This window comes from Rhagoletis zephyria, unplaced genomic scaffold, assembly GCF_001687245.7.
Source record: "Rhagoletis zephyria isolate East Lansing unplaced genomic scaffold, Rhagoletis_zephyria_1.1 Rzeph_scaffold_00633, whole genome shotgun sequence".
NCBI lineage: Eukaryota > Metazoa > Arthropoda > Insecta > Diptera > Tephritidae > Rhagoletis > Rhagoletis zephyria.
Window position 1 is genome coordinate 83,577 of NW_016157717.1, and position 16,100 is coordinate 99,676.

The following is a 16,100-nucleotide window of genomic DNA, read 5'->3' on the forward strand; positions in this document are numbered from 1 at the left end:
GTTAACTTACATAAATAAATCCTCGAACATGAACATTTAATGAAGTTTACGTAGTTTAAAACCAAGATCCTAGCATTATTTAAACACATAAACAAAAATTTTATAAAAAATCGATAAAGCAATGTTATGTAAATTTTACAAGAATTCAATTCTTTAAAGTCATTGATTATACATATTTATTTGTATAGCCCATCTCTGCTTTAATTGAAAATTATTAACAATAAATAAATAAACACTAGTGAACCCGCATGGCGTCAAAACGGCAACATTTAATTAAATTTTTTAAACTTGTGAAACCCTATTCAAAAACTTCTAAAAATATTCCTAATTCCTAAATAATTCCATTTCTCAGTGATGAAAGGTCTCGCATGGTGTCGGTTTTCATTTCATCAAATTTCAAATGTAACTGTAACTTCAAAAAATAAAACGTGTGCACATCTATATAGAATCCCAGTTCTTTAATTTGACTTCTCATTTTGGAAATTCGAAATAACGGTGCAGATGTGACGACCTTCAAAAAAAAAAAAAATAGATGGCAACTCTAATTAAAAACATTATCCGCCTATAGTTTTCTTAAAACTCTTTCGTTTGACACTAATATTTCGATATTTATTTATGTATCTTTCGTATAAGTTAAACAAATTCGACTTTTCAAACAGGTGGCAATCCCTTTAAAAGTATTTTCAAACTATAATCTTTCGCCTGGCATTCTTATATATATTTCAATTTATTTATGAATTAAATTGAATTTAATTTTTTAAGCACATGGCAACTCACCTAAATACAGTTTAGAAATAAATTAATTTCAAACGTTTTCGATTGATACCCATCTTTTGACAATCCATTTAACTTATTAAATAGTTTGAGCTTAATTTTTTCAACAAAACAAAAAAAAACAAATGTTTCATTTAAAGATTTCTTAACACGAGTTCTTTTGATAACCATATTTTAAACCTTCATGAAACTTATGTATAATTAAACGAAATACCACTTTCAAAACAGACGGCAACCCTCTTAAAAATTATTTTCCAACAAAAATTTCCTTAAATATTTTTCGTCTGACATTGTTATAAATATTTCAAGTAACTGATGAATTAAGTGGAAATTTATTTTTTAAACACGTGGAACCCCTCCTAAATATAGTTCTTAAAAAAAGGATTTCAAACCCATTTCCATTCATAACCATCGGTTAGTAATTCATTTAACTTACTAAATAATTTTTGTTTAGCCCTTTAAACTGGGGCGACCCTCAAACACCTCGACAATGTTCTAAATTGCCAAACTAAGTATTTCTTGAAGCTATTTCATTTGACATCTATCATTAATATTTCATATAGTTTGGGTATAAAATAGTTCAATTAGACTTCTCAAATGGGTAGCAACCCTATTCAAAAAATTTCCAAACTACTACCTTCTTAAACTTCTTTTGTATGACACCCATATAGCTTATAGCTTTTTCACTTACCAAATTCCTTTAATTAAAATTGAATTAAAGTTTTTTAAACATGGTGCAACCCTCCTATACGTAGTTAAGTTATAAAGCCTTTTCAAAACCATTTCGATTGGTACCCATATTTAATAATTGATTTAACTTTTTAGTTAATTTGAGCTTAACTTCTTATAAGGTGGCAACTTTTTTCGAAAAGATAAAACCTTCTTGAACATCCACACCCTAAACCCTTTAATTGGGTACCTCACTTTTGAAAATCGAACGGACGGTGCGGTCCTGAGGGCATTGATTAGTAAATAACTTGAGTTTAATTATTTAACAGGTGGCAACTCCTTTCGAAAAAATAAAACCAGTTTGCACATCTAAAGGTCAAGCATTTTAATTTGACACCCCATTTTTGAAAATCGAACGAATGGTGCAGATCTTTTATGCTGTACAAAAAATGCCTTCGCGTATTATATATATAGATAAGTTACCAACAGAATCATTTTGAATTTTTCTGCTATTATTTTACTCGCCACTGTATATGTGTGGTGAACGGTGTAACAACACGAAAGTGTACAATTTCAGCTTTCTATCCTTATCAGTTTTCAAGTAACAAAGTTTAGTGCAGCTAATCTTTGAAAATGTGACACTGTGCAACGTGGTGAAACGATCAATTCTCGACTGTTTGAACAAAGTAATCAAAACAGAACGACCAGAATTGGTCAACAGAAGATTAGTTTTTTTATATCATGACAATGCTAAGCCCCATACATCTTTAATGACCCGGAACAAATTGATCCAACTTGGCTGGGTACTCTTCATTAGGGTTGCCAGATTTTTTTGGCGCGAAATCAGTACATTCAACTTTTTCATGCTATAAAAATCAGTACTTTTCAGTACACTTTTATTCCAAGCAGAGTTATGAATGTTAGTAGCAGATAATACTTTAAAACGCCAGAGTACTTATTTTTAATAATATGAAATGTTGTTCACAAAAAATAAAAATGTTATTCTTTTTAGTATGAGTATACACTAGACCGTTCGTTAAAATTAAAATTTGGTTTGCCGGGCGGAAAAAGATATGTGTTGGTCTAAAAATAAGCAGTGCAAAATTTTATTCGAATATGATAACTCTAAGTACTTATGCGTTGCATTTGAAAATTTAGAAAACCATATGCACTCTGGGAAAAAAATTTCTAACAAAATAGTTGAAAGTCGTGAATTTTATAGTCATTTGCCATGTAAAATAACCTACACAATCTGAATATGAGGTCAAAAATTAAAAAGGTAGAANCATTAACATGTAGTATGAAATACCTTTATATTATCATCACAGGAGAAAATAAATTATTTTATATATATGAAATTTTTTAATAGCAATAATAAGATCATTTCCACTTTCAGTGTTTAAATAGTCAAAGAACTCTAAACATTATATTTTAATATTACTTTTAATTTGAAGTTAATTTTTTTAAATTTGAATCGGTTTCTCTCTTTTCCCCAGGAAGCAAACTTTATACTTAAGTAAGTTCCTCTCAGCTGCTTCGTTTAAACGTGGTATTGAAAAAACAAAATTACATATTTACTCAAACCTCTATTTACATACGGACTGCATCCGTATTTCCTCATGGCTTAAATTACTTTTTTCAACTGCGCAAAAACTTTGAAAGACTAAGAATTCGCCAAAATAAAGAGTATCTAAATAGAGTCAGTAAATTGAGAAAAACGAATTGTAAGTTGTAGGCAAAGCCATTCAATTATTCAAATTTACTATTTTTTAACTGAAAGTTATTTTGGAGATAACTAACAACACTCGGCAAAAAATGTCAGCCCTCTTTTTAAATAAATTATACGCCACGATATTTTCGCAACTGGTAGGTAATGACCCGCAATATGCCCATAAAACGATTGCTCCTTTGAATTAATTTCTTGCGCATATCAAACACTACCTAAAACATGTCAACTATAATTAAATAATTTTCTTCTTACTTTTAACAGTAAATTTTAGGAAAGTTCCAACGTTATGTAACTAAAAATCTAAAGCAGATCGTAAAGTATTTTGTTTGTGTAAAATAATATTACACAAACAAAATACATAGGCAAAAATTACCGATCACCGAGTTACCGCGTACCAAGCTCGGTGGGAAGAACCCTATTACAAATTTGATTGCTCAGAATTGAAAAATCAGTACAAGTCAGTGCAAATTTAAAAAAATCAGGACATTAGCGTACTGATTGAAGGAATGAATAAAATCAGTACGAATGTTGAAAAATCAGTACTGTACTTATAAAATCAGTACGTCTGGCAACCGTACTCTTCATACAACCGCAGCATAGCCCGAACTTTTGTGCTGTATTACTTCCATTTGTTTCGGTCTGCGTGTTAAATAAAATTGTAGTTTAAAAACGAAAACCTCGCTATTATAATTTCCATTCGTACTGTCATCAGGTTACTTTAAGAATGGAAATTCAAAGCAATTCCCAATCGTACTGTCTTCAGGTATATAACTTGAGAATGGCAATCGCTGCACCTTTTAGGCGCATCAATATTACATAAATAGTTACATTCCAAGCTACTAAAAGGGAGGTAAAAATGGGCCGACCGACGAGCTGCTAGAAATCACTTGGCCAAGTTTTTCGCCGGTAAACCATCGATGGAATTATGAAGCTACCAGAAAAATGGCAAAAAAAAACTCCATAGATAATAGAAGTCAGTATGTGCTTTATTAAAATTGACTTTCAATCAATTTTTTTTTTAATGTACTTACAAATTCGCGGAGACTTTTTATATGACCCCATATTTACAGCTTTATTTACCTAACCGATTTTTACATAATTTTTATGACTTCAAATAAAAGATCTGATTATCAGCTTTAATTGTACATACATATGTACCATTTATCTACATAAAAGAGAAAATATTGAAACTTATTAAATCATTAAATAGTTTGCTGTGGCGTAAAAGTATGTCACAAACTAAAAAATGCCGTAATAACGGGTGATTTTTTTGAGGTTAGGATTTTCATGCATTAGTATTTGACAGATCACGTGGGATTTCAGACATGGTGTCAAAGAGAAAGATGCTCAGTATGCTTTGACATTTCATCATGAATAGACTTACTAACGAGCAACGCTTGCAAATCATTGAATTTTATTACCAAAATCAGTGTTCGGTTCGCTTTACGTCCGATTTATGGTCTACATAATCGACCAAGTGAGCAAACAATTAATGCGATTGTGACCAAGTTTCGCACTCAGTTTACTTTATTGGACATTAAACCAACCACACGAATGCGTACAGTGCGTACAGAAGAGAATATTGCGTCTGTTTCTGAGAGTGTTGCTGAAGACCGTGAAATGTCGATTCGTCGCCGTTCGCAGCAATTGGGTTTGCGAAACACATTTCGAACCGAACACTGATTTTGGTAATAAAATTCAATGATTTGCAAGCGTTGCTCGTTAGTAAGTCTATTCATGATGAAATGTCAAAGCATACTGAGCATCTTTCTCTTTGACACCATGTCTGAAATCCCACGTGATCTGTCAAATACTAATGCATGAAAATCCTAACCTCAAAAAAATCACCCGTTACAATTATACCAACATTGGCTTGTGAGAAAATTGTTGGAAAACCTCTCTTGGTAGCACTGTCAGATCCCAGGAAATGCAGTTAATTTGTTCTAAGGCAAGAAGTTTGCATCGCTGTCCAATATCCTTGCGTCATGCGCATTTACTTATGCATTTTATACGAAAAGTTTATCCTTAGTAAAAAACAAAGAAAAATGTTGTGGGTGTGTATGTACATACATAGTTAGCTGCATTCTACAGAAGCCTCAAAACATTCCTAGTGCGGCTATGTGCCATCGAAGGGCGCCAAGGAATATTTTCCGTCATTCGCTCTCCCGCTGGTTAGTTTAAAAGTTGGCAGCTTGGCTGCTTTGGGCGTGGCAGATGCGTTCAATGTCTTCGGCGTCGCTTTTAAGCTAGTAATATCATTTCCATAGTTTGGCATTAATTGTGATTTACTGTGAAATTGCAGTTGCGCCAGGAGCAATGGGTGTTGAGTCTTACTAGTGGAAAGGAAATCGTAAAGAAATATTCATTTAAAATAATTCCTATTTCAATTAATTTTCATACTTTTTTCGTAGTTTAAAAGTTATAGGCCAACTGTGACTTTTTATATTAACAGCCGTATTCTAACAAAGTCACAAACTTTAGCTCATCACTGCTTTGATTTCTACTGCGCCTCAAAGCTTGCCGCAGCAAAAAATATGCCGCTTCAATACAAATTTTTAAATTTTTGTGTATTTTTCTAGCAATCTAAATCGAATTTTTTGTGACACATTTCTCGGCGCACTAGAAATCACAACAGTGATGAGCTAAGTTTTCTGACTGTTAGAATAGAGGGGTAAATATCTATGAACTTATTTGACAAATAGGGGAAATATTTTAAGTACAAGACAAGACTGCCACACATATTTATTTGTCTGAGAATCGACTCTCCTAGTAGACACTGTCTGCAAAAGGTGTAATTTCGTTGGTGTTAGATTAGGTTAAGTGAGGATTTGAGGCCGGGAATGGGAGATTTCATCTTTTAATCACCTGGGAGTTGCCAGAAGCGATTCTTGTGCGTACGGTTCAAATCGCAGCTCACAACGTCCGGATATTTATATCCACGTATCCTCTGGGTAGCAACCAAACACCCGTTTGGGAGCGAGCTAAAGTGAGAAGGCGTAAAACTTCGCGTGCGCTGGGTTTGGGTCCCGCCACGTTAAAACACCGCCCAATGAAAAGAAAAAAACAGCCTCGGATGATACCCCTTTTTCTGATGACGACCACGGAAACGTATAAAGGACTATGATTTAAGGGTATGCACCTGGAATATCCGGACCCTTAATGGGGAAGGTGCCTCTGCCCGGCTGGTTGATGTCCTCGGGAAGACAAAGGCTGACATCACCGCCATCCAAGAAATACGATGGACGGGGCAAGGAAAAGTAAGCGTGAAGCCTTGCGACGTCTACTACAGATGCCACGTAAATGGGCGGAAATTCGGTGTTGGATTCGTGGGAGGAGAGAGACTCCGTCGCCGAGTACCCCGGTGGACGAACGTCTAGCCACAATCCGCATCAAAGCTAGATTCTTCAACATCTCGCTCATCTGCGCCCATGCCCCGACGGAAGAGAAGGATGAGGCGTCCAAGGATCTCTTCTATGAGCGCTTGGAACGTACATATGAGCGCTGCCCCCGACACGATGTCAAAATCGTGCTTGGCGATTTTAATGCCAAGGTGGGCAAGGAAGGGATCTTTGGCGCCACTGTCGGAAAATTCAGCCTCCACGACGAAACGTCCGATAACGGACTGAGGCTGATCGACTTCGCCGGGGCCCGAAATATGGTAATATGTAGTACTAGGTTCCAGCATAAGAACATCCACCAAGCTACATGGCTGTCTCCAGATCGAAAAACGAGAAACCAAATCGATCATGTTGTGATAGACGGAAGGCATGCTTCAAGCGTTTTGGACGTACGTACACTCCGAGGGCCAAACATCGACTCGGACCACTATCTTGTTGTAGCCAAGATACGCACCCGCCTCTGTGCAGCAAAAAATGTGCGCCCAACAATGCAAGGAAAGCTTAACGTCGAAAAGCTGCAATCACAACAGACGGCCAATTTATTCGCCACTCGACTCACACACCTGCTCTCTGAGAGCACTCTTCAACAATCCGACGTACGCGAGCAGTGGAACCACATTTCCCGATCATTAAGTACCGCCGCCGAAGAAGTAGTTGGATTTCAGCGAGCCCGAAAGAACAACTGGTACGATGAGGAATGTCAAGAAGCCGCAGAGAAAAAAGATGCCGCCTACAGGGCCACGCTGCGATCGGGCGCAACGCGAGCCATGTGGGACCGTTATAGGGAACTGAAGAAGGAAGCGAGACGTATTTGCCGCAATAAGAAGAGAGAGGCCGAAATACGTGAGTGCGAAGAGCTTGAGATGCTGGCCGACAGGAAGAACGCCCGAAAATTCTACCAGAGGGTTAGGCGACTTACGGAAGGTTTCAAGACCGGGGCGAACTCCTGTAAGAACAACAATGGCGACCTAGTGACCGATGTCCAGAATATACTTAAATTGTGGAGGGAACACTTTTATAACCTACTGAATGGTAGCAGCGCTGAAAGTAGTGAGGAAGACGAACCCGAGTCCCCAGTCGATGATGATGGAGTAGCTGTCCCACCGCCTGACTATGACGAGGTACGAATAGCGATTACGCGGCTGAAAAACAACAAAGCTGCTGGAGCTGACGGCCTGCCAGCCGAGCTATTCAAGTACGGCGGCGAGGAGCTGATGAGGTGCATGCATCAGCTCGTATGCAGAATATGGTCAGATGAACGCATGCCCGACGACTGGAATTTAAGTGTGCTCTGCCCAATCCACAAGAAAGGCGACCCCGCCATACGCGCCAACTACCGCGGAATTAGCCTTCTAAGCATAGGTTACAAGGTCTTATCGAGCGTATTGTGCGAAAGACTGAAGCCCACCGTCAACGAGCTGATTGGACCTTATCAGTGTGGCTTTAGGCCTGGAAAATCCACCATAGATCAGGTATTCACAATACGCCAAATCTTGGAAAAGACCCGCGAGAATAGGATCGACACACACCATCTATTTGTCGATTTCAAAGCCGCTTTCGACAGCACGAAGAGAAGTTGCCTTTATGCCGCGATGTCTGAATTTGGTATCCCCGCGAAACTAATACGGCTGTGTAAAATGACGTTGAGCAATACCACCAGCTCCGTCAGAATAGGGAAGGACCTCTCCGAGCCGTTTGATACCAAACGAGGTTTCAGACAAGGGGACTCCCTTTCGTGTGATTTCTTTAATCTTATGTTGGAGAAGATAATAAGAGCCGCAGAACTGAACCGCTCAGGCACAATACTTTATAAGAGCGTACAATTGCTGGCGTATGCCGACGACATCGATATTATCGGTAAAAACAAGGGCTACGTCTGTTCTGCCTTCTCGGGATTGGATAGAGAAGCAAAGCGAATGGGTCTGGTGGTGAACGAGGACAAAACGAAGTATCTCCTATCAGCACACAAACAGTCAGAGCATACGCGTCTTGGCACCCACGTCACTGTTGACAGTTACAAGTTTGAAAAAGTAGACGACTTCGTTTATTTGGGAACCAGCATTAACACCAATAATAATGTCAGCCTTGAAATCCAACGGAGAATCACTCTTGCCAACAAGTGCTACTTTGGGCTGAGTAGGCAATTGAGAAGTAAAGTCCTCTCTCGTCGTACAAAGATCACACTCTATAAGTCACTCATCATGCCTGTGCTGGTGTATGGCGCGGAGGCATGGACAATGAAAGCATCTGATGAGGCGGCTCTTGGAGTTTTCGAGAGAAAGATTCTGCGAAAGATTTACGGACCTTTACGCGTTGGTGATGGCGAATATCGCAGACGATTTAACGATGAGCTGTATGAGCTTTACAACGATATAGACATAGTGCAGCGAATTAAAATTCAGCGGCTCCGCTGGCTTGGCCATGTCGTTCGGATGGACAGAAACGCTCCTGCTCTGAAAATATTCAACGCGGGCCGCGATGCTGGTAACAGAGGAAGAGGAAGGCCTTGGAAAGACCAGGTGGAGAAGGACTTGGCTTCACTTGGCATTTCCAATTGGCGTCAGTTAGCACAGAAGAGAAATGACTGGCGTGCTGTTTTGGACTCAGCCAAAATCGCTTAGGCGGTTACAGCGCCAATTAAGAGGAAGAAGCAGATATATCTCCAGGTTTCCTTGTCACATATAAAGGTGATGAAAATAAAAGAGTACGAGTGAAATACTGTTAACAGATACCGTAAATGAACGTTGGGTAATAACTGCTATTAAGCATCTTAAATAATAAACGTTGGGAAATAACTCTTATTGGCGACGGAAAAATATTTCTCTTGCATAAAAGTTATCAGGCAACGTGAAAAGTAAACGTTGGGTTATAACTCTTATTGGCTATATAGACAATATTTCTAATCCAATAACTGTTATGGAATAACGTTTTCCCGATAAAACTTATAACTGTTATGTCCTTCATTTTAACTTCTTCTGTAGTTTCAAGAACCTGCGCTAACGCCACCGACGTTGCGACCAACAACGTCAAAGGCATCAAACGGCAGTGAGTCGCGTTGTCTAAAACCTCAAAGTGGATTTTACAGTCGACGAAAAGGCAATTTGTCTTCTGGTCTTTTCAATGTTAAAACCTGGTCACTGATAAGTTTAAAGCTGACGGTTTATGGAAAGCTAAATAGGAAAGACAGATGTGGCTGGGTGGGTACTACCACTTCATCTAGGTTAGAAAAATTTTCCTCTTACAGCGGTCGGCCCTCAGCAGGCAATGACAAACCTTCGAGTATAAATATTCCTTCCATGAAAAATATTCTCATTATTACAATCCATTTGCCGTTCGGAGTCGACGCAAAACAATGTGTGTAACAACATCCAGTCACACATTACAAATTCTATGAGAATTTCGGCCAAACACTTAGCAAAAGTATAAGCCAACTATTTATTATTATTTTTCATAGCAAAGGGCTCTGTGGGACCTTGTATGGAATATCAAGAAAACTGGTGCAAATAGCAGGATCTCCATTCATATACACTGAGATCCCATTTCTTGGGCATTTATTTATAAGAAAAAATTAAATTTAAAATGTTTACATGCGTCCTACCAGCTCTTCTCTGCCAGCTTTCAGTAGCTCTTTGTGGTTTTTAAGTTTTGTTACTGTGGCTCTCACATCCACTAACAGGGCAATTCTGGCTAAGACAGTAAATACCCAGTACGGCATAGATCAATCAGTTACCTCAGAAAAATTAATTTTTATCTAGTTCTGTAGCAACTGACTTCCAATAGATGTATAATCACCTAGTAGCCTTATTAAGAAAAACCAGATTGATACACTTTTGATACATATCTTTGCGATAGTTGAATAACCATCTAACTCTGGGCAATAAACTATTTCAGCATTATAAGACATATGTAAAAGAAACATACTGACTTTGCATTGCTTTAAGCCAAATTTATTTTAAAGTAGTTGAAATCAAATGCAAAGTCGGACAATCGACATGCTGCTTGCACACAATTCAAACTGAACATTTGAAAGCACACTTACATGTTGTGCCTCTAGCTAAGAGCGCAAAGGTGCTTTCTACAATTAGTTGCGGCCAAGAGTGTCCAGGTTCAACTCTCAGTAGGTAGAACATTTAATTTTTAATTTCGGCTTTTTTTAATTATGAAAAAGCACCTGTGAAGTGCAGAACGAAAGCGTATTCAAACGAAACATACTGACTTTGAAGTGCTTTAAGCCAAATTAATTTTAAAGCAGTTGAAATCAAACGCAGAGTCGGATAATTGGCTGATGCCTAGGGCATCGCCATGTTAAAGTCCACAGTTCGTTCCAAGGAAGAAAGTCAGATCTTCAACTAGTTGTGGTGGATAAAACACTAGTTGAACATCGATATTTAAACTAGTTCTTTCCGTACTGGGTAGTCTTTCGTAAGACAAATGAAAGATGGCAAGATAGTTCGAAAGACTTTCGTTATTCTAACACAATAGTCTTAGAAACAAAGCTCTCTCATTCACCACTCGTGGTGAAAAGCTATTTTGAGAGAAAGGACTTGTATGTGATTTAGCTCGCGTCGGTCCAACAGTCGCAATGGCCACAGTATAGACAGTAACCAACCTTTTTGGGTTGTTGTTGTAGTAATCGTTGTTGTTGTAGTTATATTCACTCCTGAGGAAGGCACGGGGTTGTGTGCTGCTATTTAATGGCCTTCCTCAGACTTTTTCTTAGATTTCAGGGTTGTGTGCTATATTATTATTAGATAAATAAATTTAAGTATTTGTCAAATCGTGATTTTATTAAAAGAAAATTATAAATGGTGTTGAAAAACCAAACAAACGCTCGTGCGAAAGCTCTATTTTTGTGTATTGTTAAAATTTATACATGGCGTACTTATTCTTTTGTGGACTTTATGTTACTTGAGAATTTAGACAACGTGCGAGCTGCCAGGTTCTGTTATCAATATAATTAACACAAGCTTTTCCGAGTGGTTGCCTTTCAATAAAAAGAATAAACAAATATTCGCAAATAAATTGGATTTATTTTATAACTGACAACTAACCTACGCTTTTTGTTCTTTTCTCCATTTTAATTTTGACTCCTTATTACCGCCAACAACTTTATGTGTATACATATTTACAAGCTGTCAAAATTTTGCGTAGTCCCACGAGCTAGGTAAAAACTATGGCATTCGTATTCACAACGAGAAATCTCAAAATTTTTGTTTGGTCTTTCCAAATTTTCTCTTTTTAATCAGTTGGCAAAGGCCCTCAGTGGCAGCGCTCCGAGCGTTGAGATAGTAATTTCATGTCAATTAGTAGAAAAGTTCCATGTTGAAAAAACTTTTTATTATGGCGAGAAAATTTTTCATTTCTGCTGTGCCAATTCGTAACTTTTTACTGCTGGAAATTTTTGACAGTTGCTCTGGTTCAGAAGAAGTTGAGCAATTAAAGTCAGAAATTATACAAAAAAGACTTGTCTTTACTGACATTTATTCTTCTAGAACTAAAAGCCATGCATTTATTAGACGCCTTAGTAATAAAATTAGAACAAAAAAATTCTTCAAAACCATCAGGCCGGGTTGAAAATTTTCATTCACCTCATAGTTAACAAAAATTTACAATCCGTAGTACTTTTCTATCAATTCTCAAATGCGTTTAATTTAAATCGTTTAGAAAATGCGTCATTTATGTATACCATTTTATGTGGAATTATTCAATAAATTTCGTTTTACACTATACTTTTTGAAACTATTTGGAGTTAATTATTTTTTTTTCCTAAAAAGCAACCCTGCGTGCTTGGAAGGCGTGTGTACCAATAATTTCATCCCTAGCATATTCATCCCCGAGGAAGGCAGTCGCCAAATTCACCGAAGGTTTACTGGTTATATTGTGCTCGAAATGCAGATTTTTTCCTTTCCTCGCAACGATGCCGTGGCGAGAAAGTGGTGGAATTCTACGGGCAAGATAAGCCATTCAATTTGGANTGGCCGAGTGAGCAGAGCATAGGCGTGCCTATGGTTCGAAACCATTGTTGCCGCGAGCGAATTTTTAAGGGAAGCGAAGCGCTTGAAAAATCGAAGTGTTTCGAAGACGATCGAAGTGAAATGTGTCTGAATTGCTGTCGGTATTACACATTTTCTTCCATACAAAGTACGTGTTTTTACACATGTGGAAGAAAATGAGCACCACCTAACAAGAAATCAAAAATCAACGCGAATTCCTAGTTCAATACGATACTAAAATTAAATGGGCTATACAAATGTATACCCGAGTTTTTTCTAGAAATTCGGGTTGAAAAGTTTGAAATTTTGATGTCAATTTTTCGAAAGTTGGCGATTGTTAATAAATCTTGTACAAGATTTGCAACTTACTGGTCTATTTGGTTGGTTGTAGTATAAACAAAATTTTTTAAAAAGTAAATTATAAATAAATAAAGAAAAACTAAATGGTCAGAAGTCATAAATAACACTGGTCTACAAGGGTTTTGCGAATAAGACGGGACCTGGTGTTTCCGAACGGATTTTTCGTGCTGAACACGAATCTGGGGTCCAAAACTTCCCATCACGTCACGTTTTCGAGAAAAAAGGGGTTGAAACCCCTAAAAACAGCGTTTTTGGCCATTTTTGAAAAATTGTAGAGCTGAACCCTGACGTGCTACAAACTTTGTATATGTCAGAAATTAAAGGCTAAATCGTGCCCTTTCGAATGAGCCCTATGCCGAATTAATCGCATGCACCCTTAGATCAGGGGGTGTATTTGTGTCTAGGAGTCCAATTTTTATATCCACCATATTCGACCCGTCATCTTAAATTTTTAAAATCTAACTGCAGATTCGTAATCAGCGACTTTTAATATAGTTAAAACCTTGGCATTATTAATTTTCTATGATCGTTTAAGATTAAATTCTTTCTGTGATCAATTTTTCCTGCACCCCTAAACACAAATACACCCCCTGCTTTAAGGGTGCACGCGATCAATTCGGCATAGGGCTCATTCGAAAGGGCACGGTTTAGCCTTTAATTTCTGATATATGCAAAATTTGTACCACGTCAGGGTTCAGCTCTATAATTTTTCGAAAATGGCCAAAAACGCTGTTTTTAGGGGTTTCAACCCCTTTTTTCTCGAAAACGTGACGTGATGGGACATTTTTGACCCCGGATTCGTGTTCAGCACGAAAAATCCGTTCAGAAACACCAGGTCCCGTCTTATTCGCAGAAAAAAAGTTGAAATTTGTAGACCAGTGTAATTAGTGTCTCTATTATACATACATTTACGTATATGTATATGTATTAATAAAAAACATGTTTTTTATTTATTATCTCCTTTTAACAAAGAAATTCAGATGTTGATTGTTACAGATACAGGGTAGAATTAGTTCTATATAACAAAACTCTTAAACTTTTAATAGTGGTTCACTTTGTGTCCACTAGTGGTCACTTTAGGTGGTCCACTTTCGCCGAAAAGTTAATTAATTAATTAAGATTAATTTTTTTCCAGTGAAGTTGTATGTTGTTTCGGTGGGGGACATTTTCTTCACAGTCGTAAAAATATCTTCAAAAAGATCTGTTAAAATTAATTCAAATTAAGTAAACTTCATACCTTTTAATACCACTCCTCTTCGAAGTGCTACAAAAGAAAACGGGTTTAAATAATAACAATTATTTAAAAATATAAAAAGAATACAAATCTTACATTTCTGCCGCTTTCAAACCGACGCGGACTTTTTTAAATTGGGGTTGTCAACCAATAATAGAGAAGCGGTAGACCGCTAGAGAAAGCAAGAAATTCTAAAAAATTAATTTTTCAACACAATGGTCACGTTCAGCGGGCGCAACAGCTCAGTAACTGTAATTCTGATCAACTGAACAGTTGCGTGCATGGTAGAAATAAAATAAAAAATTAATTTTCAACACAATGGTCACGTTCAGCGGGCGCAACAGCTCAGTAACTGTAATTCTGATCAACTGAACAGTTGCGTGCATGGTAGAAATAAAATAAAAAATTAATTTTCAACACAATGGTCACGTTCAGCGGGCGCAACAGCTCAGTAACTGTAATTCTGATCAACTGAACAGTTGCGTGCATGGTAGAAATAAAATAAAAAATTAATTTTCAACACAATGGTCACGTTCAGCGGGCGCAACAGCTCAGTAACTGTAATTCTGATCAACTGAACAATTGCGTGCATGGTAGAAATAAAATTATAGTTTAAAAAACTAAAACCTCGCTATTATAATTTCCATTCCTACTGTCACCAGGTATGTAACATGAGAATAGAAATCGCTGCATCTTTTAGGCGCATCAATATTACATAGTTACATCCCGAGCTAATAAAAGGGAGGTAATAATAATAAAAAGAAGAGTTTCACTTAATGACAGCCATGTTAGCCATTTGACTTTTGCTGAGATTATGACATTTTCTTCAAAATCAACCTACCAAATTGTAAATTATAATAAAATTTTTTCTGAAAAGAACTTCGTCGACAAAGCACAAAATAAAATTATTTTTTAAAATAATAAAAGCAAAAATGAGCTGCGCATTTCGAAGCTGCAAAAAAACAAAATACCACTGCAAGGAAGACGGTAAAAATTTTTTTAAATTTCCACGGCTTCCTTTTGTGAGACAAAAATGGCTTGAGCCCCCTGCGGCGTGAGCAAGGAAAGCCTTCTAAAATATCTGTATATATGTTCTCAACATTGATGGTGACAAGTTAACAAGACCGATTTTTTTTTTAACTTATTGTGCAATTCAAATGTGACTCTAGAGGAAAGTACTGTAAAATGATTTTTTTTCAAATCGATATTTAAATCTAAAGTTAAAAGAGAACAGAATTAAATAAGAATATAAAAAGATGAGAAAAGTAACGTCTTCATGGTTTGTTGAATTTATTAAATAAAAACTTTTAATAACGTTAACGCAACTTACGTACAAGTAGATTACTTTTTAGTTTCAGGGTAGGGTCGAGAAATACCGTACACGTAAGCACATATGCCATTATCCGTTGCATTTCGAGGTAAAATTGCATTCTTTGTGTGTACATATTTTCAATACATACATATGTATATCATGCACTGGACTTGTTTCGTTTCCAGGCAGGTTCTGCAACTCACTTCCGAGTGAATTTCAATAAAATTGAATTCAAATTGGCAGGGGCTAAAAAAACACTCGGAAAAGAATTGTAGAACCTGTTCATCTAAAAAGACTAAAATATTTACACCCATTTATTGTGAAAGAAAGTTCCATCTCGAAATTCCTTAATTTGTTTGTAAATATAAACAATATGGTAACGCTGCTAGCAACATGAACAAATTATGAAGCTTCAAAAATCTCAGTATCCGTCAAAAAGTTATTTATTGAAACTACCTTCTTTTTATACCCGAGCGTACTTTTGCACAAGGGTATTATAACTTTGTTCACATAACGGTTGTTTGTAACAGGCAAAACGAATCGAGATAGATATAGACAAATGTATACATAAATGATCAGAATGAAAAGACTAAAAAGTAGAAAATAATATTTCTCAGTCCCATAGAATTTG

The 16,100-nt window shown here is 36.9% G+C and overlaps 1 protein-coding gene across 1 annotated transcript in view; it reads right to left on the reverse strand.

Moving 5' to 3' along the window:
• Positions 1-14,163: 14,163 nt before the first annotated feature.
• LOC108360813 (SAFB-like transcription modulator) overlaps positions 14,164-16,100 on the reverse strand; it is an 8,404-nt gene continuing 6,467 nt past the window's right edge. Inside the window, exon 3 of the mRNA XM_017613255.1 lies at positions 14,164-14,187. Within this exon, the coding sequence (XP_017468744.1) occupies positions 14,164-14,187 (24 nt within the window). The remainder of the gene's footprint in view (positions 14,188-16,100) is intronic.